The sequence below is a fragment of the Sminthopsis crassicaudata genome, chromosome 3, assembly GCF_048593235.1.
Source record: "Sminthopsis crassicaudata isolate SCR6 chromosome 3, ASM4859323v1, whole genome shotgun sequence".
Classification (NCBI taxonomy): domain Eukaryota; kingdom Metazoa; phylum Chordata; class Mammalia; order Dasyuromorphia; family Dasyuridae; genus Sminthopsis; species Sminthopsis crassicaudata.
In genome coordinates, this window is record NC_133619.1 from 278905575 (window position 1) to 278925343 (window position 19769).

Here is a 19769-nt window from a genome sequence, read left to right on the forward strand (position 1 = left end):
GAAAAATTATATAATGACATCAACATGATAAAGATAATTTTGAAAGAAATAGCAATTCTGATTAGTATGATCAATAACTGGGATTCCAGATGACTAAAGATAGCATATGTTATATACCTCCAGATAGAGAGATGAAACACTCAGCTTACAGAATGAGAATGATCAATACAAACATCTGTTTCATTTGATTATACATATTTGTAACAGGATTGGGGGATTTTGTCATTGTTCTTAAAGGTGGGAGGTTCTTTGAGTAGTAGAGGAGAAGATTTTTGCTAGCTGAAAAAATATTAATTAAAAAATTAATTTTATGCCTATATCACATATGACCAAGATGGTGAAGTTGAAGAACAAAGAGATTGTGAAAAGGAAAGTAAAACTAACTACACAAATATTCTTTCTGCTGGGAAATGAAATCTTTCCAATGTAACTAGTCAATGAATTTGCAACTTATTTTCCTAGAGAATTTTTGCACCATCCAGAAAAAATGTTATAAGGAAAAAACACCTAACATGGAATTATAGGACCATGAAAATAATGAGATTATGCATATGAAATTACTTTGTAAATTATAAAGTATCATAGAGACATGAGCAATTGCTGTTTTTATTATCCAGAGCAGATATATTACTTTCCATATAAGTTATAGAATAACACCTTATTAAAGTTGGAGAGGACCTTAGAAATCAATTTTTCCAGCTCCTTTATTTTTCAGATAAGGATACTGAGACCCAATCAAGGGAAGCCACTTGCCCAAGATCACACAGTTAGTTGTCTAGAAGGACCAGAACTCAGGTCTTCACATATCCACTTCACTGTGGGTCTTTACGGTTATGTAATAATTTGGCTTGATTTAAGTAGTGTCCAAAAGTCTCATTATCCAACACATTGAATGCCCATGCTGGCATTTCAATTTTGAAAACTCCTAGAGGAAAATGATATCCCATTGTCACCAGGCAAATCAATTCTATCACTGAATGAATGAATTCCTTTTAACTTCCTCCTCTCAAAAGACTGCAATTCCTATCTTAACATGTGCAACTTCATCACTTAAATCACTTTCCATTATAGAATAACATATGCTATCTATTGATGAATTGGCTTTGCCTATTAATTCATTATTACAAATCACCTGCAGGCTTTCTATTTATATACATGAAAACACAAATATGTAATTATGTGATATGTATATATTCAAATTAATACTTCAAAAATGTATTAATTGACTGGTATAAGAACTCATGACATCATAGAATGCGTCCTCCCTATTTACCTTGGTAAATAGTTACCATTGATTAATGGTCACCCTCCTTCATATCCCCAAAAAGTTATCTATATTCTGGCAATGAGTTTTTCCAAATGTAGCTGGGTTGGTCTGTAAAGAATAGATACGGAGGCTCAAAGAGGGTAACTTCCACAAGAAATTTAGAAAGTATAATTATTGATATTAAAATTATACACAAGAACAGCTAGGTGGCATATGGATAGTGTACCGATTCAGGAGTCAGGAGCACCTGAGTTCAAATCCAAATTACAATCTTACTATCTATGTGGCCTTTATATGTATAAATATTACTTCAGTAAAGTCCTATAGAAATATGACTCATCATGAAAAGTGTCTCAGCATGGCATTGGGATAGCCCTGGATTCTTGAAACTATGTCCAGTTTGGCAAAAAAAAAAACAAAAAACTGCCACAGCCTGCCTTCCATCAACATGATCTTCAAGAATACTAGGGCCAAAGAAACAAAGGTCCCATTAACAATGATTTATAAATGACCTGAATCTAAAGAAAAAAAAGAAAAAAGGAGGGAAAGAGCAAGAGTTCACAACAGATTGAGAATAAGTTAAGTTAGTAATGTTCTCTTCAAAAGATTCAAGCACATAGAATTTCATTACAAATCAAGTGTTAGTCACTTCTTATGGTGGTTGTCATAAACTCCCTGAAGAGAGGAGTTATTTCATTTTTTTGGTGTTCATCATAATTGCTTGTTGAATACCATACTTTTGCCTTATGGCTAAAGAAACTGCTTCATTTTTGAAAAGCATATAAAATCATATATACACACTTCAACAAAATACCTGATGTATAAAAAAACAAAAATCCCCCCCTAAATTCTAGTTTATAGTTGCTGTATTATATACAGTCTTATATTTCTAAGTTCTTCAAAAATTGGAGAATCAAGTTATTTTATGCTTTCTTTTGAAAACAGAAAAAGAGATATCAGATAGAAATAAATTATTTTATTCGTATAAAAAAGTACATCTTGTCATACTTACTATCCCCTTTCAAAGTTTCATATTGATCTACTAAATACAAATATTTGAATTTTATTGAAAAGACTGAGACATTTTAAAAGTCACCTTGCAAGTCCAAAACTAAAAATAAACAAACTCAGAACTCATTTTAGCCCTTAATCCAATAACACTTTTTCCACAGGTAAAAGACATAAGAATTATCTGAGATCCAGAAAGTTCAGCATTTGATTGATTAGATGGGACAACTGCCCTCAAAATTTTGCATAGACATGCTGAACAACTGAAATTGGATTATAAACCGCAGTTAAAAGGAAAAGAAAGCTCTTCCCCTCCAAAACATCTTTGCCTCTACACCAAAACAAAACAAAACAAAATAAACAAACAAACAAAAACAACCCTTTAACTTCAAAAGAAAGATTTAGCACCTGAGGGAAGCTGAAAATTGTCATGGGCTATGTGACAAAGTATGCAAACTCCAAATTCAACAGGATGCAAGAGATTAAGGACAACTAGATAAACTGAAAATCCAGCAAACAAAAGCACAACCCACTGGAAAAATATCTTTTAAGAAGACAACAGACCAATTCAAAGTTGAATCTTCATCATCAAAGGACCCAAGCTCTATCCTCATTCACAATGTTGACATATTCTCTTTGCAGTGATAATTCATTATTACTTCTTATCAAAACCCTACATTTAACAGTACAGTCAGTAATAGCTACCAAAAAGCTTTACAACTTTTTCAGTATGTAACTTTTTCATTCTTTCAATTCCCCCATCTGTTTTATCTTTCCATTCACACCCCATCACCCTAGTATAGAGTCCCATCACTTCTTATTTTAGCTACTTCCATAGCATCCTGATAAACCAGCCTCCACACAGTTACTAAAGTCATCTTCCTAATCTGCAAGTCTGACAATGTCACTCCGCTGTTCAAAACTCTCTGCTGGGATGCCACTTCTAAGTTTGTGGGCTTCCCACGTGTTAGGCTTGCAAGGGAAAGGGGAATGATTATGGTTATTTTGATTTTTGCTTCAACAAAACATGCAGTTGGATTCTATATGACAAGTCAGCAAACAGACCTCTTAAAAGTGACTAATGTATGTATTGATATTTTTCAAATACATAGATATGTGAGGGTAATTAGGTCATCAGTCTAGAAATAGAAGAGGAGTCAGAAACCATCCATTCCAACTCCTTTGGTATTCAGATGAGGAACCTGAGGTTCATGAAGGTTAAGTGTTTTTCCACCACAGGAAGTAAGCATTAGAAGGGGGAATTTGAATCCAGGTCCTTTGGCTTCAGAACCAGTGCTTTTTCTCCTGTACCACAAAGTGTTTTAAAAGCATTATTGGATTCAGAGTTGGTTGGTTGGAAGCTGTCTTTTGTTTTCAAAGAGGACCAAAATGACATCCTTATGTTAGAGTCGAGTTAACAATGTGTCTAACTGTGGCTATTCAGAGTAAGATTATGTCACATTGTACACTCAGCCAACTGATGGTAATAGTATAAATACTGTCCTGGAAGTGTTCATGGAATTGTATATACCTTAAAAAGGGAGTTCTCATTTTTGAAGAATTTAGGGACCACTGCTCTTTTTTATAGAATGCAAAGTCCTTAGGTTAGCATTGAAGGTCTTTCACAATCTCTATCCAAACTTCTTCCTCTCTGAAACCTTTTCTGAATCTGTCCCCTTTATTAGAAGAATTCTGTACTTCCTCAAATTTTCCTAAGCACATTCAGACCTATCACACTGTATCTTGTAACACATTTATTTTTGTTCATGACACATTATCCCAAAGTACAACATGCCAGTTAAGAGGTCAGACTATATCTTTTCTTGCTTTTGTTTTTATTGTTTGTTTGTTTGTTTGTTTTTTATCTTTGTGTCTTATCACCTTGGACATTATAGGTGCTTAGCAAATGTTTATGAAATTGAATTTTAATTCATTCTATTGAATAATTGAACTGCAATAGTCCCACACCTGCACATAAAAAGGCAATCATAAATTTTACTGTCTGGAAATTGTATTGAATCTATTACAGTTCAGAGACAGGTTTTCCTTCAAGCTGTTCCAGAGTCACATTAACAGTTGACCCATTTAACAATGAAGCAAATATATCTCCTATAGAGTAACTAAAGCATCACACCCATAAGCATAGTGTTAAATAATCTGCAATGTGCTTTCACATTCATTATTTCATCTGATGTTATTAACTCAGACCTTTACAACATCTAAAGAATTACAAGATGCTTTCTTCACAATCAGCCCTGTAAATTAAATAGGATAAGTATGGTTATCTGTGAGAAAAGTGAGACTCAGGGATGTAATGTATAATATGCACATGGTCATACAACTGACAAGTGTAGGTACCAGAATTCACACCCAGGTCTCCTGACTCATTCCTGACAATGAATAGGAATAAATAGTATATTATAAGTACTTAGTAAATATTTAACAAATGGAGGGAATATCTATATTGATAAGATTACTGGTCCTTTTGAATGTTCCACAAATTAGAATTTATGTATTTAGGTTTTTGGTTCCTGGACCTTGTGTTTAGAAGAATAAATACAGAGAACAAATCTTGGAGAAAAAAGCTTTCATAATCATCAAAATCACTCCTAGTAACTGATGTCTAAATGTAAGGCCTTAACAGAAAGAGGGTTAAAAGCAGAAGATGAAAATGGAAAGACAGGAAAAGAGAATTTCAATGCTGAGTGGTGATTAAAAACCTTAGAAATTTTAAGCAAATAATCTTTTATGTGTAAATTAGACATTGTGCATGTCCAAAATGACACTTTCTAAAAGCTATCTTTCAACTTAACAATCAGAAGATTTCAAAAGTTTCATATGAAACATTCAATTGAATTATTTTAGTATGTCAAGAATTAGGCAAATTTCCCACTTTATACTATGAAAGGAATTGCCTTCAATCATCTCTGTGCTGTAAATGGATATATGGTCAGATTCATAGCTAACCCATCTTCCTGTCAATCAAGGCACTTAATTCTAAGAGAGTCTACTGGCAGATCCCTGAATGCTGAGTTTTTATAAGAGAAGTCAATCTGCTCTGAAGAGCCTGATGGTTAAATTGTGGGTTATCCTTTTGCAAATGATTAACATCAACCCTGAATAATGTGAGAATTTCTTTTTTGTTTCATGAAATTATGAACATTGCAACTTGCTCATTTATTTCCATAATCAATAGGTTATTGTGTATAAGTATTTCAAAGAGCCATAGTTAGTGCCAGGAACATTTGAGGGAGACAGCATCCAGAAATGTATCCAAAAAAAGTGAACATGATCTATGCAGGGAAGGGTACAATAAGAAGAGGATTATATGCTGGATAAAGAAAAGGGAAGAAAGGAAAAGCCTTAAAGCAAAATAGTAGGTGCAACACTGGAAATGATGTATGTATAGAATAGAAATCTTTCAACCCATCATCCTAGTCATCATGAATCCATCAATCAACAAGCATTTTTTAAACACTTACTATGTATTAGGCACTGTTCTAAGCCTTGGGTAAACAAACAAAAAGCAAAAACAGTCCCTGCTCTCAAAGAACTTATATTCTAATGAAGAGATATGCAGACGTACATGTATGTACTTATATACATGTACATAGATAGATGCATATATATGCATACATAAATATATATACAAGAAACATAGAATATAATGCATAGTAACCTTAGAAGGGGAGGCACTAACAGCTAAGGGGAACTCTTTTAGAGTTATAAACTTGACTTGGATCTGGAAGAAAGTCCAGGATTTTAAGAAGAGGTTGTGAGAAATTGTATTTCAGGCAAGTTTCTCCAGTGAATTTTTTATACTCATTTAAATGTATAATTATGAACTATTTCATTTATATCTTATTTTTGGACCTCTATGCCTTCATATGTCAAATCATTGTGGCATACTCAATGGGGTAGGAAGACAAAAGATGTTAGGGAAGATTCTGTTCAGATTATCATACAACTTTCTGAAGGTATCTAGAACTTATTCTAGATACCTACACAGAGGTGCTCTATATTTTCCAAAAGAAACTCAAGCCTGGAAGAGGTCCCTCAAACCCACATCAGACCCAACCTAAAACTATACAAGGTATTGATTGCACTAGAATCCAGAGCCCATCTGAGTTGAGAATTTAGATGATAATAAAAATGCAACCATATCGTGCAAATTTTCTGCAGTGAGTTGTCTTATAAGTGACCAAATAACAGTGACATTATACAGTCCTCCCTCTCTTAAATCCAATTGACTTGCATGTCATGGTATCACCTCCTTGATATCACTGTCCTCTTTGAGAAAAAAGGACAAACAACAATGACAGCCATTTTTATTAATGACTAATTTCTACCCGAAATGGCCATTGTTAGTAACTCCAATCCTCAGCACTAACCCGACTAAATCAGAATAGAGAAAGAGAAAAGAGAGAGGAATAAAAGAAGTGGGTAATTATACCACTCTAGAGTAATCCTTATACTTTGCATTTATATACTTTATAGTGCTTTCAATGGATTCTCACAACAAATCTATGAAATAGATAGAGCATATCTCCATTTTACAAAAGAAGAAACTTTGACTCAGAAAAGTTAGGTGTTTTGCTTTATGTCATCCACTAGTATATGACAAAGTCAAGCTTAGAATCTTGACCTTCTCATAAACTTTTCTTACTTGACATTCCTCCTTGCTTCTCTATTCATCATGAGCTCCAACACTTCAAGTCCTATACAAGACAGATTTAGATAAATTATATACTAAGTTTTCTTCTTTAACATATTTGAAAGGTGCCATTTTTCTGATTTTCAATTATTCTGGTTAATAGACACCATATTGCTATCTTTCTGAGAACTAAAATACATGCAATTGGCACTAAGTATGAATAATATTTAATTTTTCATTGAATATTCACAAGGGAGGATTCTAGAGGTCTGCAGACATCATTATAACTATCAACTACTGAAACATTATGAATGTGTGGAAGTATCAATTAATGCTGATTGAATGGAAAACAAGCTAACCTAACTATATTTCAAAGTATTTGGATTTTTATTGTTAACTCATAACTGGGCAGAATCCTCTTTTATAGTCACATGTGGCTGTCATTTAATAGCTATGTCCTTTGACAATGATTTTTAACTTCTCTGGGCATCAGTTTCCTTCTCTATAAAAGGAGGAAATTGGAATAAATGATCTCCAAGGTCCCTTCCTATTCCAAATCTATGTTCTTGGATCATTCAAATATGGTAGGAGCTTATTTGCATGGAAATTTGAAAACATAAACTTCAAGAAAACATGAATTTCATTGGTTAAATACCTTGGAATTTTGCCTGGCATATGAATATGATTAGATAACATTGATTTTTTTTTAAATGCAGAGATGTAGCAGATTGATACAAACTGATCCATGCAAATTTTTAAAGTAAAAAATACTATCTTGTAGAGTATAGGTATCAAACTCAGAAAGGAATCAGAATGCATATTGACTTTAAAGCCATGAATTAACATCATCTATCTTGTACAATAGTTTTATTTATTAAACATTTTCCAAGTAGTTATTAATTTGATTCCATAGTGATAAATTTTGCAGATATTTACCTCCGCTATTACTTTCTAGAACATAATTTTAGGAGTGAAAACTAAAATGATAAGATTCTGAATGTCTTACTCTAGATTTCTATGAGGCCTGCCTAGATACTTATCTAAAACCAAAGGAAGACCCATTTTGGTTCAAATATCACAGCTAACAAAATATCATTATCTAAAAAAAAAAAATGGATGACTATACTTATATAAATACAGCCAGATCCCAATTTAATCCCAATTAAAGAATCCCCTAAAGTGGCCTCAGATATTTTAATTTATACTATTCAAAATATAATTATGTAAAATATAGTGACTGGTTCCAGTCCAATGGAAATATGCAGCACAAATTCAAATACTGTGACCATTTTAGGAGATTCACTGTTTACATCCATTGGGACCCAGCTGCATTTATCTTGTAGCCACTTTAATGGAAAAAAATACCATGCCTCACATTTTGGTGGTGAACCATTGGTAGATAATACATTTATTTTCCAAAATCCTAGGGAATAGGAAAGGCTGGACTTGTGATTTCATTAGTGTAAGGAACTTAAAGTGAGAAAATGCCCTATATCAATGTATTTCTGCAATTGTTCTGCAAGTAATAACAGAAATCGGCACTAAATGATTTACCAGATGTCACATGGTCAATATGAGTCAAAGGACCCAGGACTCTGAGTGCTGCTCTCTAGCCCATTAAGTCACATTGCCTTTCTATAGCTAAACTCCATAAATAATATTATTGATGTAATTAATAATTCATGAGTTGCATAAATGCTTTCTTAGAACACTATACAAAACTTAATTAAATGTGTGGATAGGAGAGGGGTGACTAGAATGTTATAAGAGCAATATCTTAATCCCTTCCTCCATTGAGGTTAGGCTTATTTTTCTTAAAAGGTATTAAGGTATTCCTCTAGAATTGATTGGCTCAGGGTAAAGATTAAGGGCTCAGACTGCTGATGTCATATTTCATGAGTCCAAAGCAGAACAAGGTCCCAAAAGAGGCTCAGATGCTTGGCTGGTGGATCATGATGGGAGCTTCAGTCAGCTGAATCAGCTCAATAGGATTTTTAATGCCTAGCCTTGTTGAGGATCCTTCTCCTACTGTAACTAAGTAAATTTCCTTTTTAAAAAATGAAATGATCTATTAGTATTTCATTTAATTCCATTCTTGAACCCAAATTATCATGCAACTAGCCCAAGTCAGATCCAGCCCAGAGCATTTAATAGAAATATTTTCTGGGGAAACAGAATGACCATAATAAAAATAGCTAACATTTATACAGCGTCTACTATGTGCCAAGCACTGCACCAAATGATTTGCAAATATTTCATTTGATTCTCACAATAATCTTGGAAGATAGTTATTAATTTTATTCCCATTTTACAGATGAGGAAACTGAGGCAAAAAGACTTCCCCTTGGTCACATAGCTAATAAGTATCTAAGCCATATTTGAACTTAGTCTTCCTGACTCCAAACCAGAGCTCTATCCACTTGCACCATCTAGCTGCCCTACATGGAGAAGTCATGGATAGATAGATAGGTAAATAGATAGATAGATAGATAGATAGATAGATAGATAGATAGATAGATAGATATAGAGATAGATATGGGAAAGAGTATGAAAGGAAAGTGTCAGTTTAGCAACAGAGTCTCTTCTGCTATAATTTATGACAAAAATCAATAATTTCCTTTGAATATTTTTAATTTCTGATTTTTAAAGCCATGTATCACTCAATACTCAAGTAATTCCTTGCTTGAATAGCAAAACCATTCCTTACATAATAAAGACAATTTTTTTTCTGCAGAGATCTCTGGAAACTTAGTTTTTCTTTTACAATTCCTTACAATAGCATTTAGTAATAATGCATTATCCTTCATTTGGAAAAATGAAGTTCTTGAATTGGTATGCCACGTATCTGGATTTATTTTTCCAGTAAGGGGAGTGAGTTATATGTTGAACTATCTATATTCTTTCTCCTACCCAGTCCTCTTTCTGATTTGAAATTACATATTTACAGATGATTAGGAGACTTAAGGATGAAGCCTATATCAGTAGGATAAAACAAAGCTAAATAGGCAACAATAAAATTCATGTAAAGAGTTTTATCTTATCAGGGTTATTCTATAACAGAGGGAGATAGGAGTGATATAAAACAGTTTTGATTTGGGGGATGGGAATCAGAATTATAGAGTATTTTAAACATGATAATTTATTTCTTTTAAGTGTATTATACATTAAATTTGTATATATATATATATATATATATATATATATATATATATATATATATATATATATATACTATAGCCACTTAAATGTGTATGTCTAAATGGACCAATTTTAACTAATCACCTTATTAATAAGTAAAATAAATTAATAGAAAATTATACTTCATATAAGACATACCTGCTTAAGAATATCCGGGAACATTTTTAACCTATAAAAATTAATTAATGGACCCAGAAGTTAACAATCTTTTGAAGAAATCTCCTTTCTGAGTCCTTGGCTTAAACAAACGATTAAATTTAGAGCATATTTCCTTTGATTATTAGCAAGATGCTGCATATCTTCCTACAGAGGAAAATCACTTTGAACTTATTTAGTAAAAATCAGCAAGTATTAAACTTTCATCTTCACAAGTTCTGAATCAGTGGCAACTAAATCAATGCATTTTTGTTGTGCCTACACAATCCACACCTTTTTTGCAGTACAGGGGATCATAGGTTTAAAGATATAAAGGATTTCAGATATCATTTAGTCCAACCCCATCATTTTAGCTATAAGGGAAATAAGGCTCAAATGATTTAATTAATTTGACCAAGGTTACATAGACAGTAAGTCTAAGACTTGAATTTAAACCCAACTCCTCTAATAGCCCCAAATGTGATGTTCATTTCACTGAAATGCAGAGATTCTAAGTGAAGACTGACTATCTCTTTCAAATCAGTCCATCTGAACCAATGGAATGATGGGAAAGAAAAAATGTTTTTTTGTTTTTTTTTTTTGTTTGTTTGTTTTGTTTTGTTTCCCCCCCCCAAGATGGGAATTTTCTAATACAACTGTAATTAATAGTAAAATCAGTCAGATGAATTACTTTCAAGGGGTCAAAAACCAAATCACAAGAGAGTCGATACCTAAGTGAATTCTGCAGAGTGCCTGCAGCTTTAAAAAGGAAAACAATTCTGATCCATGGAGAGTGAAAGCTGTAATTCAAACGGATTAAGTCAGAGATGATGTCTAGTTTCTTCCTCTGCTCTGACACATAACCTCCTTGGGCAGATCAGTTTATCTACCTGCAAGGTAAGAAGAGCTCAGCTTCTTAAGCCCTGATGAATGCCAATCTCTTAACTATTGTTGTTTCTATTAAAAACACAGGGCTGAATGCCATTCCATGAATACTAGAGAGTGGATGGAAAGAAAGTAAAGAAGAAAAAAAAGGAGTGGTGGAAGAGGTCTATTCTTTTACCAAAAGCAGTTTTCACAAACAGGCATTATGATTATTAATATTATTTGCTTGGTGATTAAACGTATAAATCAGATTTAAAGAGTTTGTATTCAGTTTGGAATTAACGTTCAGGCGTTGAAAAGATTAGACAAGGAAATAAGATGATGATAGGTAAGGTGGAAATGCCTATGATACTAGGACAGATGAAAGGGGCAAATAGAAAAGCAAAATAGAAAAAGCAGAAAAGCAGCAAAGTGGGTTCAAAACCTAGTTCAGCTTCCTTTTAGAAAATATGTATTTGGCATATATTCTTCAGTCACACATAGTTCTGTGTCACCGTTTGGATTATCTTGGAAAAGATACTGGACTAGTTTACCATTTCCTTCTCCAGTTCATTTTACAGATGAGGAATACAAACAGTATTAAGTGACTTGCCCAGAGTCACACAATTACTGTGTCTGAGGCCATATTTGAACTCATGAAGATGAGTCTTCCTGATTCCAAACCCAGTGCTATATCCATTTTTTTAATCTAACTGCAAATTCCTTTATCTACATTTCCTTCTCACCTGAGAAACTGGTATAAGACAATAATACTTGAGTTTTCCACATCACAGAACTTATATTTGGAATTGATGACATACACACATCTTTGTGGGCAGTACTTTGTAACCATAAAATGCTACATAATTGTCAGTTCTTATTTATGTTTAGAATCAGAATCATGCTCAACTATACTGACGAGCTTGGCATTTGTAATATGCATGTAATTCTTTTGCCACATACAAAAAAAGGGTGAAGGCATTTTAATAACAAAAAGCACACTGATGTTTGGAATACTAGGATAGACAAAATCTTTGCTTGGGATATTAAAATTATCCATTTACCTCCATACTGGTTATTAGCTAAGAAGTATTGATAGGAAACAGGCTCAGAACATTTCCAGCAAAGCCATTTTGTGGGTGGGAATTCAATGATTCTCCATAGTGCTTGCCTTGAGGTTGATGATGGCATGGTTACCATGGACACTGCACTTCACTCTACTAGAGCACGTGGGATCCATTCTGTTCAAGGAGCACTACTATTACTCTGAAAAAAAAAAGTGCTACAGCTATTGCTTGTTTTGTTGTTATCTATTTGCATGGCATCTTCTCATAGCACCTACAACTTTCCAGTCTAATCTGAGAAAACATGATTCCTTGAGGAATCAAAGGCAAAGTCAAACTTCAACATGCCAGAGCCATACAACTGTGCCATAAAGAGTTAAATCTATTCAATAAAATAAGTTCAGATCTTATAAAAGACAGCTTTGTCTAGCATGACAAATCTAAACTTACATATGGATGAAATCAATTCTTACAAGATAATGCTTATCAAGAAACAACAAGGTCAAATATTCTGTAAGCTTCATGAGTTTCCCTAGTAACTAAATCCATAGGGAAAGAGAAATAATTGGGGAATGATAAATGGTGCTATGATGAGCATAAATAATGTATGAGAATAGCATTGTCCTTTATGGAACAAATAAAGCAAGTATCAACACATTAATTGAATCCAATTAATAAATGCTGTAATTTGCCTACTTTGAAAAACTGAATGACAGAGAGTAATACTTGTTTTGACAAGTTTATATGCCAGTTTATGAAATTGAAGTAAATTGGAGATTACTTAAATATATTTCTGCCACATAGAAGAAATCGATCGGCTATTACTTTGGAACCAGCTGTACAGTAAGCATAATTTGTTAAATTAAGTAGCATCAATTAAATTAGCCAAGTTAATGAGAAATAAATAAGATCTGTCATTTTCACTTTAAAAGTTCACTTAATACTCACAGTACTGCAGAACAACTTAAATGAGGATACTGACAGGTCATTAGGATATAAAGCTATTTACGGTGAAAAATATATATGATCAATATGTGAATAGTTTTTCTTTCAGAACCTAGATATAATTCAAATTTCTTCAATTGGTCCACAAAACTTGTGTAATAAAAAATTTCATGTCATGTAACAATTATAATACAAAGGAAAGGTTTTTTTTTGTTTGTTTGTTTTTTGTTTTGTTTTGTTTTAGCCAACACACATCAGCAATATTTTTTTTGTTGTTGTTTTTGGTTTGTTTTGTTTTTTTGTTTTTTGGCAATTAGGGTTAAGTGATTTGCCCAGGGTTTGAACTAGGATCCTCCTGACTTCAGGGCTGGTGCTCTATCCACTGAGCCACCTGGCTACCCCACATCAGTCATATCTTAATGAAAGAAATGGTAAGAAGAAACTATGCCTGATTGTTTTAAAATAGCTGATGTGGCCCATTAAGAAAAGATAAGAGGGGAAAAATCACAAAGAATGAATATTACCAAATGTCCTTTATTTAGAAGTGAGTCATTTGATGCATTTCGAGTTTTAGCCAATATTCCTTTATATCATAAAGATAAAATTCAGTTGAATATATTATGGAACATAGCTATTAAATTGTTGAGTTTTTTTTTCTATTTGATTTTAAAGTAGTGTAATACAGTAACCTCCTCTTAAGTTTTTAAATAATTAATTTAAGGGTTGACCTGAATTGACCTCTTTTAAAAAAATTATATTGATCTATATCCAATAACTGAAACTTAACTAATTTTTTATTTGTATAGTATGGTATTATGACTTTTTTGGATTATGACTATCTAAAAGAAATTCATAAAAGAAAAGTCTTTTGTAAATGAGGAATAGAGAGCTTTTTTCCTAGCTACTGTGAAAAAAAATATTTTTTTTTCACAAAAACCCTACAATTAATAAAAATCATGGAATATATCTACTGGTAGGATCAGTAAAATTTGCTTCTGTATAAATCCATATAGCATGAAATATTTGTAGTATTTCCTACCATGTTAATTATAGCTCTCTGGCTACTGAAAACCAAAGAATCTTGGAATAGAGATCCCTACATTTCACTGCTTTCAGGAGCTCCACCATCAAGCAATCAGAGTCTGGGTTAAGTCCAGACATAAATCCTTTAGGACTTTCCAGACTTATTCCAGTTCTGTCTTAAACCCCTACAACTACCTCTTGGACCTTTCATTAAGTTCCAGTTGCCCAATGACAATTAATTCCTCTCAGCTCAATCAGAAGATTGGCTGGGTTCATTTTACATATTTTCAAGCTCCATTCATTTCCCTATATTTTCCAGGTTGATGGCTCCCATCTAACAGAGAAGTGGCCCTTTCTCAGAATCCCAGTTTACAATATTTTAATACTGAAGACTTAAAGAAATAAATTTTGTAATTATCACTCACCAAAAGGGAATGATTATCTTCATCATGAGAGATATCAGAGATAAGGGCAAGAAGCACCAAAAAAGGGGGAAGGGGATGTAGAAACCACTACTAAAAAGAAATTCCACTTGGTTAATGATTTCACCTATGTGTGTATCTGATTTGGCTAGCTGAATTAGTGTGTACATTGGCTACAAATAGTATCCAGTATCTTAATGCAAAGTACCCAAGTTATGAGTATAGTATAATAGTGAAATCCGACTAGAAAAGCTTTTTCTACATTTTATTCTCTTTCAGTCCAAATATCCCAATTGTAAAATTCAGGCACCAGTGGCTTGCTTTTTTGTTGTTTTTTGTTGCAATAAGTTTTGAGAAGTACATATGAATGAATAGATAAAACACTTATTTTAACTGGTTTTCCTTTTTATTTTTTTTATCAATTAAACATAAACTCACAATATTCTGCAAAACCACTTGTACTCAGAATTACAAAGATATTAATATTCACAGATTTAGAGCTAAGGAAAAGCTCTTGGGTATCATAGAGTCCAGTAGTATCAAACTCATAGAAACAGGAAGCTTTTCGCCATAGAGAGGGATTTTTGCAGATCACATATGGACTTTAGTTATTTGTGTCTTAGTATATTTTTACTTATTTTGTTAAACATTTTCCATTTGCATTTTTAATCTGTTTGGCCACAGACAAAAATGCATGAACCCACCACCTGTATGTTTGATGCCTCTGAGCTAGTTAAATACCTAAATTGTACAAATTAGAAACTGAGGTTCAAAAAAGCTAAGTGAGTGGCTTGAGTTTACACAGGAAGTAATTATCAATCTCATCTCTGGCTCCAAATCCATATACTTTCCTCTACACTACTGACCTTTCCGCACTTTAACAGCTCAATCACTTTGTGGGTATGACAATTTTCTCCAATAGATTGATGGCAATCCCTCCATTTCTTAATATCTTTTCATGGGTTACTATACCTGAAAAATATCATCAGCCAACCTTCTAGTGAAGAGGATCTCCAAACTTAACTAGAGTGGTCGTCCCCAAACAGCAAGTATTGTTTGACTTCAGGACTGGACTTGAAGCACTTCCAGCTCTAAAGAACCTGGCACAGCCTGCTCTCTGCTGGCACTGACTTCAAGAAAGTGTTCTTGAAGTCACCTGGGTCACCTCCAATGCTATGATGAGGCACTGAAGCAAGATTTGCAGATAAGCAAATAAACTGAGTCTTCTTGAGAAATAAATAAGATGAAAAATTATTTTAACAAATCAAAACAATAAATACCAACAAATCAAATATGATGAGTGCTTATTTATATGAACTTAATTTAGTACTGAGAGCTGTGAGAGATATAAAACATTGTTTAATAAAAATTGAGTGGAAGGAGAAACCAATTTATTTTTTGAGCAGAGGAACATTATTTTAAAATTACTTTATTATCGTGTGCAGGTGGATTGAAGCTGGTAGAAACTATAGTCAAAGGAAAAGGCCAAATAGAAGATAATTGCAATAATCTAGACAGGAGATAAGACAGCCTTGGTCAGGGTAGTGACTCTAGCAATAAACATAAAAGGATAAATATGAGAAATTCTGATAGAAAGAAAAATTCACAGGACTTGATGCAAAATTTCCCATAGTAAATAATGACTTATGTAATAGTTAATTAACTTTGGTTTCCCTCCTTTCTCCACAAAGCTCAATTTCTAAGGAAATTGTTCTCTTTCTTGAGTGACCTTTCTTTCTTTTTTGTGTCATCCCACTCACCCCTACCCAGCTACCCCCCAAACATCTACCTAACATCTGTGGCTGATATTGGAAATGACAGAATTATTTAATTGCATAACTATTATTACTTATGGTAGTTGTTCTTTCTTCTAGAAACTAAAGACAAAGGAAAAGGACTTCCAAAACTGAAATATAAAATAATAGATATGGTTTAGCAATAGAGTAGAAATAATGTGTCAATAAATGTCTGTGTAGATAAGTGATCTTTTCCAAATTGTGGCCCAGAGGCTACAACTGTCCTGATCAGGATTTCCTGCCTATGACTTAGTCTGCTCCTCTCATTCTGCCATATACTTCTGAAGTAGATACTTTGGTCAATGACAATGAGTGGGTAAAATGGATTGGGGAAAAGAACAATCAAACCACTATAACCTGAGAATGGAATTGGGTGAGGAAGTGAAAAGGATACTACTAAAAATGAAATTTGAAAATGTCTTGAAAACATTAGAGCATCAAGGAAGCTATGGAAAATCTGATGTGAAAATACATCAATACACTTGTGGCTCTACTAATTAAATATTATGAAAATAACCCTTGAGAAAGTTCTCTATTAATGACTACTACATTAGAAGCCTTTATCACAGAGACATGACAGCCTTTCTCTTTTACAGTGAATAAGCCTTCTAACTCACTTTAATTGATTTGTCACCTTCTGAAAATTAAGAAAATATAGAGTGTGAATCTGTGGGATTTAGCATAAGTCAGTTACAGCTTTTAAAATAGACTCTATATATACTTTTTCCTTATCTTCAAACACCTCATTCACCCAAATAAAATCAACTAAAATTCAAGTGTTATGTGCTCAATAGAGCTGTATCTGGCCCTTGTAAATTTTAAATGGGATGTCCCCCAGACAATTCTATTACTATTACTATGATGCTTTTGAGTGTACATTCCACTCCATAGAAGCCAAGATTTTTTTTCACTTTCCCCCACTCATAATTACATTTTTCCAGGAGTGAAACCAGAAGGGAGAGAAGGAAAAAAAAAATTGGAGCAGCTAATTTCAGTCCAATTCAAAAAGGCACTGAAAAGTAACTTATGAAAATCCCATGACTTGTAAAAAAAAACTGTGATGTTAACTAAGGTTAAATCACAAATTTTAGGAGGAAACACAATAATTTCCATATAGAATCATGATTGTCTTTTGTCCAATAGAGTGTAATATCTTGAGGGCATAGACTGTTTAAATGTTTTTTTTTTGTTTGTTTGTTTTATTTTGTTTTGTTTTTACTTTTATATGATCATCAACTAAGAGATAATTTACCCTTGTAGAAAGAGGACTGATCTTGGAATCAGGAAGATCTGGATTCAAGTTTCTTCTCTGAAACATACTATTTTTGTGATCCCGAATAAGTCACGTAACTTTCCAGTTCTCTAGGACAAATTGGAATTGATAGGACCTGAACTGATAGGAGTTTCCTCCAGAAGAAGATCTCTACTTCAGTGAAATCACAGGTCCAGTTTCTATCCTGATATCTGACACATAGTAGGTTCTCAATAGTGTTTGCTGAATGTTCTTTATAGAAAGAAAAAAAAATTCTTCCCTTAATAGAGCCACATTCCATTCCTTACGTAGTATTTTTGAAGGCATTAAATGAATTGGAAACTAACCAAATGTTAAATAAATCCCAAACCTACGATAAGGCAGTTATTCTTGTCTTTGGTTTCATTCCAAGGAGTCGGAAGAAGCAACTTACTCTCACATGACTGCATAGAAACAATAGCTGGCAACCTCAGTACAAAATAAATAAATAAATAAATAAAAATGTTAATTATTTAGTATTTCAAAAAGAAGTAGATCTGTAGTATTTTGAATGAAGTTTCATAGGAAGGGAAACCCCGTTCACATTTGATGGGAAAATCCCACCACAGGGTGCTACTGTGGAAAGAGCACCAGATTCAGTTAAAAAAAAAAAAAATAGCCTCCTGGGTCCCCAGCTTTGCTAACTATCTAGCTAGATGACCTTGGGTAAACCATTTCAATGTCTTAGAATCTTAATTTTCTCACTTGTTTAATGAAAATCTCTTCTGATTCATTTTCACTTGGAATGGAAAACCAACATACAGCCTCCAGGCACCAAATATAGTTGGGACAAGTGCCTAAAACTAATTTTTTTAAGTAAAAAACAAACAAACAAACAAACAAACAAACAACAAAAAAAAAAAAAAAAACACCTTATAGACAGGAATAAAATATTAACAAAGTCTCATGGTAAAGAATCCTAGACGTGAGTGGAGTGGGGGTGAGGAGTTAATTGGAGAAGTGATAAAAGAGGGGCTGAATGGACAGAAACTGTGAGAGGAGACACCGGGAAAGATTGAGATGAAGTGTGGAAGAGCCCACTGCTGTGATAAGCTTCTGGGGCAAATAGGAGGGAGGGGAAAAAGAAATAGGGAAGGAGCCCGGAGCAGAGGAAGTTTGGGGAGACACACCGGGAGAAGAGGCATCCTTACCTCCAGGGAGAGTTTCTGCTTGAGCACCAGGGCGGCGCACAGGTAGCCGGCGCGACCCACGAACAGCTCGTCCGAGCCGCACTCCAGGAAGGAGACGGGGGCGCAGATGGAGCACAGCTCGCGGAACTTGCCAAGGGGCTGCACATAGTCAGGCCGGCCCAGGGCGTGGTAAACTAAAGCTGCCACCGCGTAGACACCGGCGCCCCCCCAGCAAGAAGGCAGCGCGAGTGTCCGCGTCGGGCTCCCCCCACTCCTCGGCGCGGGTGCAGGCGTCGATGAGCCTCTTGGCCACACGGAGATACCTCTCCCGGGACGGGGCGAAGAGAGGGCACTGGGAGACGTGGTACAGCATGTAGGCCACCCCGGCCACGCCGCTATACAGACCCCCTTGGCAGCAGCTCTCCCGGGCCGCCGCCCCCTTGAACTCCCCACTGCCCCCAAGCTGAGGCAGCTCCTTCAGGATGCGGTCGATGGTGGCTGTGACCAAGGGCGCTACTGCCTCCTTGCACTGGCCAGCTAGCAGGCTGCCCTGGTAGTCATCGAAGCGGTTAGCGAAGCAGCGTTTGCTCTCCATGTCCCACCTCCCCTTTATTCTCTCTCTCTCTCTCTCTCTCTCTCTCTCTCTCTCTCTCTCTCTCTCTCTCTCTCTCTCTCTCTCTCTCTCTCTCTCTCTCTCTCTCTCTCTCTTTCTCTCTCTCTCTCTCTCTCTCTTCCTCGTTCACCTCTTCCAATCCTACCCCTACTCCCAAAAATAACCGCGGAGAGGGCTGAGGGTCGGAATGAGCAGATCCGGGGGGCTGGTACAGAAGGTGCACCTCACGAGCACCCACACCCCTGCTCTTCCGAGAAACTAGATGGATGCAGCAGAGGAAGGAGAGAGGAGGGGGAGAAGAGGAGGGGGATCACAGAAGAGCAAGCAGAGGCTGGCAAACTGGGTCACAGTGGTGACCG

The 19769-nt window shown here is 34.7% G+C and overlaps 1 protein-coding gene across 1 annotated transcript in view; it reads right to left on the reverse strand.

Annotated features, from left to right (window-relative positions):
• LANCL3 (LanC like family member 3) overlaps nt 1-19460 on the reverse strand; it is a 109452-nt gene extending 89992 nt beyond the window's left edge. Inside the window, 2 exon segments of the mRNA XM_074300848.1 lie at nt 18819-19025; nt 19027-19460. Of these exon segments, the coding sequence (XP_074156949.1) occupies nt 18819-19025; nt 19027-19392 (573 nt within the window). The 5' untranslated portion in view covers nt 19393-19460.
• Between the last annotated feature and the right edge of the window lie 309 nt (nt 19461-19769).